At 43.5% G+C, this 4,444-nt stretch overlaps 1 protein-coding gene across 1 annotated transcript; it reads right to left on the bottom strand.

Moving 5' to 3' along the window:
- Window positions 1–263: 263 nt before the first annotated feature.
- LOC122004612 (gem-associated protein 2-like) lies at window positions 264–2,515 on the bottom strand. Its single transcript, XM_042559472.1, has 3 exons — window positions 2,405–2,515; window positions 1,425–1,598; window positions 264–680 (listed from the first exon to the last, which is right to left on the bottom strand). The coding sequence occupies exons 1-3, from the start codon at window positions 2,513–2,515 to the stop codon at window positions 264–266; spliced, it is 702 nt and encodes a 233-aa protein (XP_042415406.1).
- Window positions 2,516–4,444: the final 1,929 nt, after the last annotated feature.

Here is a 4,444-nt window from a genome sequence, read left to right as displayed (position 1 = left end):
GATCAAATTTCAACCTTTTATGGTCACTTTTTATTAACTGGCCATCACCAAGATTTTATCCCAACCACATTGATCATAAGATTTGTGTTTGGAATAACTTTATCTAGAGATCTTCTGTACCTGAGAAAGCAAAATGAGGTTGTATATTCTCAGAAATCAAAGTTTGTTCTGGTCCATTACATGATAATTCTCCAAGATTAATGACTTAAAACAGCTGAACAAAGCAAGGTGAATAACAGTAGCTAAATGTCAAACTTGATCATTCATTTCTTTCTCTTTTTTGGGGGTTGAATTATGTCTTCAACCTCTTCTTCATCATCCTCTTCCTCCTCTTCCCCCTCATCCTCAGCATTACCACTATCATCATCGTCGTCATCGTCATCATCTTGTTCATTGTTGTCATTGGGATCCTGATCTTCAGGCTCTTCCCCTTCATTCTCATCTTCCCCATCTGGTTTGCCTCCATCATCATCCTCATCACCTCCTGCAGCTTCATTGCTGTTCGCATCATTTGGGTTTTCACGGCCCACATTGTCTTCCTCCGAGTGCTCCTCTCCTCCTCGCTCCGAATCTCCATCTTTGTCTCCCTTGCCATCCCCATCGCTACCCCTGTCTCCATCTTCTTCTAAGTACTCACTCTTCTGGCCAAGCTGGACCTCAGGCATCTTATTGACTAGGTCCTGAATGCAAAAGTCATTCAATTGAGAAGTATTAGTCTTCTTTAGCAACATTAGTGTTGAATGCAAAAAAGTCAAGAAAGGTTTCCAAACTTAAACTTGCGTCATTTTGCACAAACACTATGTTTTGCAGCGAGTTGAATTTCACTAAGAAAACACAAATTAAATTATCCAGAATTTCAACAAGGTGCATCCACTAGAATGCAGCATAAACCATCCGCAAGACCTACATCCTTAAAATGCCAATGTATATTTGACATGATTTTACAAAGCTATTGAAATTGTCTACAGACAGCAGAACATCAAGACACCCTTTTTTCCATCCACAATTCATAGGAAAAAAGTTGAATAACTAATGTTTGTCCCTTAGCCAAACAATGATTGTTCAGCAAAAGTTCAGAAACATCAATGGATACCATGTTCGTGAACAAAGAGGGAAGATAACAAAAGAGATCAGCTAGCATTGCCACCTGACCAACACAGGGTCAGATATTGATCAATGCAAGACTACATAGTACTAGGATACGAAAGAAGGAAACTTTTAATTTTCTAAGGCTGGATGATTAAAAACATTTTTAAAAAGTGTTTGTAAATATAAATTTATCAAAAAAACTGGAAGCTAAATTGGACGGAAACACATGAACAGTAATTTTTCTGTCTGATTTGGGGAGTGTAATGAGGTGAAAGTGAGAAAGTTTTTTTCAGTAAACTGCTCCTACTTCCTATTTCAAAACCAGACTAACAGACTAGTTGAATAAATTTTCGGATCATGGCTTGCAATTCCAGAAGGGAGGAGTAAGAAGAATCAAAAAGCCCCATGGTGGTCCATATCAACCATCTTAAAGAATTCTGGTGAGCAGTTATGCCCAATAGGCCCACACTCCTGGGTCCTAAAGGCATGGAAGGGCACTGGTTCGGTTCCTGACAAGATTAAAAGGAAACTTTCATTTTACCAGAAGGTTTATCTACTTTCAAAAACACTTTTAGTGTTCTAAGATCGTCAAAAAACCCCTTAAGTTTGAAAACTGGAACAAGCATTTGCCCCATTTTTCATCATTCCATTTAAGTCACTGTTAAATGTTAGTAGTTATTGTAAGATATATTTTGTTGACGAGTGACTCATATTTGGATGAAGGGATGTCATGGAAGAAAAATCTGTTAAGATTTTTCGTAATAAAATTCTATTAAGATTTTATATAACAGAATTTTGTTATGTTTTTCATAACAAATTCTGTTACGTTTTTACCGGGTCTGGGGGTTTAGCAGTATTTATAGGGATCATTGTAAACCCATTGTAGATCAGAAAATACAAGAATCATTAGATGTGATTCTCTTGTGTAGAAGAGAATTCTAATAAAGCTTCGGCCGTTTTGTGGAGTAGGCAAGTCGCCGAACCACGGTAACTCTTTTTCTTTCTCTTCTTCTTCTCCTTCCTGGTGTTTGCTCTCTTTTGTGCGTCTTTGTCTTGTTGTTCCGCGCGATCTCTTTTCTCTCTTCCTCTTCTTCCGCGGTTCAGAAAGGTTGAGAGGTATTGCCCCCTTCTTTGCACAACATATTTAAAGAACAGATAAATCTTATAGGTCGGTGCAATAAATTTTTTCCTAAAATTAACATCGAGCTTGCAAAGATGCATCTTGTATTTTTATTTTCTGGAATGACACAAAAGAGCAGTAATTGAGGGAGACAAGAAAACCTTTTAAAAGTGAAATGACGGAATCAACTCTTACCGTGAGCAAAAATCGAGCTGCGGCGAGCAATTCCGCCACCGGAACTGTGCTGTTGCAATTCAGCCATCGGAGAAGCGCCGCTTCGGCGGCCGCCTGGGCTTGGACGGCCATGATCCTGCCTGCCGGCGATGGACGGAAATGCCAAATGGAAAATAGCTGCCGTCGGATGTGATGGAAATCGGAAACCCTATTCGAGAACAAAGAAAGAAAATTCCATTTTCTTCTATACTCTTTATTTTTCCCAACTAGATCATTTTAGCAAACAAGATTTTGAAGAAAATCCCAAATAAGCCGATCGTTTTCATGCTCTGTGTTGAATGAAAACGATCTGGCAGTAGAACCAGTCGATCTACAAACCGAAACCCTTAACCGAATCCGATCACAGAGGATTTGGCAGTAGAATTACAGAGCGAAAAATCGATGCAGAGACGATCCGGGTGTCGGAGGCGTTGGCGCCGATGCGGACTGTGCGGCTGACCCGGGACAGGGGACGAGACGCAGCGACGATGCGGCGGCTGCTGGCGGTGGAGGGGGGCCTGGCGGTGTGCCCAGAGGGGACGACGTGCCGGGAGCCGTACCTGCTGCGGTTCAGCCCGCTGTTCGCAGAGGTGGCGGAGGAGGTGGTGCCGGTGGCTCTGGACGCGCGGGTGGGAATGCTGTACGCTACCAAGGCCTCCTCTTCTCAACCAAATGGAGGAGTTGGAAGAGATACGGTGTGGTTGGACGGAGAAGCAAGTTCATCGTGTCTTGATCCTGATCGGGAGAGGATCTAGGAAGGGGGGAAGAGGGAGATGAGGTTGAGAGAGATGGTCGGAGGTTTAGGTTATCGCGAGAGAGATGTCGCGCGGAGGAAGGGCGGGATAAAGATTTAGGTTTGGAGGGAATTCACAGTGTGCAGATTTTGGCTTGTGGGGAAAAATTAAAATATTATTTGGGTTCATTAACATCGGATTTTAAAAACCGATGTTAAAATCGGTGTCTATTAACCAAAAAAAGGGCGCTCATAGACATCGCCTAAAAAACCGATGTCTATGAGCTAAAATCTGCGCTCATAGACACCGGTTTTTAGAAAAATCGGTGTAAAATACTCAAAGACATCGGTTTTAGCCTAAAACCGTTGTTGTTCCACTGATGTCTATGAGCGATTTTGTTGAAGTGAAAATTGAAAAACGATAAACTAAAACAGAAAGTAGAGGCACAAGGATGCTTTACTTGGTTACAACCGGGGAGGTTGTTAATCCAAGGAAAGTAAGTGTAGCACTAAATACTCCTTCAGGTGGAGAAGCCTCTTACAGTAGTGAAGCGCAAAAACAGATAAGCTAATCTAGAAATGAAGTGTACAAGTATTGGAAATGAATTGCTTGGAATAATTGAAAGCTTCTGGACCAAGACTGTATTTATAGCCTTGGTCGGGGCGCCTCGAAGGGTTCCAGGTGCCCTACGGGGATAAAATTTTATCCCCTACGCACGGATCGCGGTTTGACCGTGATCTGGATAAATTCCAACTCTGGGCGCCCCGGGTGGAAAAGTCAACCCCATTAACTTTGTCAACCTGGGTCTTTTGCTCCGGCTACGTTCGCCTCGGTCCGGGTCTTCTGCTCCGGTTCCACTTGCTTGGGTGATCTTTGCCATCCGGAATAGGGCTCACCCGAACCCAACTTCCGGTCTTCTCGAGCAGGCTTCCGCTCAGGCTTTTCGTCCCTCGGAATCGTCATGTGCTTCCTTCTCGTCCGCCAGCATACTCATCTGCAATCTTCGTCCCTCGGTCGCATCCCGTGCCGACCTTCTCACTAGCTGCGTCTCTTACTCTTCGAGCAGTCTTCCGCTCCGGCTTGTCATCCCTCGGAACCACTGCACGCTTCCTTCTCGTCTGCCGGTGTACTCTTCCGCAGCACCTCGTCCCTCAGATGCACCGCGTGCCGTCCTTCTCACTAGCTGCATCTTCCGCTCGACAACCTGTGCTTCTAAGCTCCTGCTCACTTAGACATAAGGTTAAAAATACACATGACCTAACTTAACTTGTTGATCACACCAAAACAA

The sequence above is a fragment of the Zingiber officinale genome, chromosome 7B, assembly GCF_018446385.1.
Source record: "Zingiber officinale cultivar Zhangliang chromosome 7B, Zo_v1.1, whole genome shotgun sequence".
Classification (NCBI taxonomy): domain Eukaryota; kingdom Viridiplantae; phylum Streptophyta; class Magnoliopsida; order Zingiberales; family Zingiberaceae; genus Zingiber; species Zingiber officinale.
Note: the sequence above shows the minus strand (reverse complement) of the source record. Positions and strands in the feature narration are given on the sequence as shown.

Coding starts and splice junctions, on each gene's coding strand:
- LOC122004612 (XM_042559472.1), bottom strand. CDS start 2,515: ATGGCCGTCCAAGCCCAGGCGGCCGCCGAAGCGGCGCTTCTCCGATGG. Junction 1,599..2,404: donor CAGCTCGATTTTTGCTCACG/GTAAGAGTTGAT, acceptor TAATCTTGTCAG/GAACCGAACCAGTGCCCTTC. Junction 681..1,424: donor TCCGAAAATTTATTCAACTA/GTCTGTTAGTCT, acceptor TTTTGCATTCAG/GACCTAGTCAATAAGATGCC.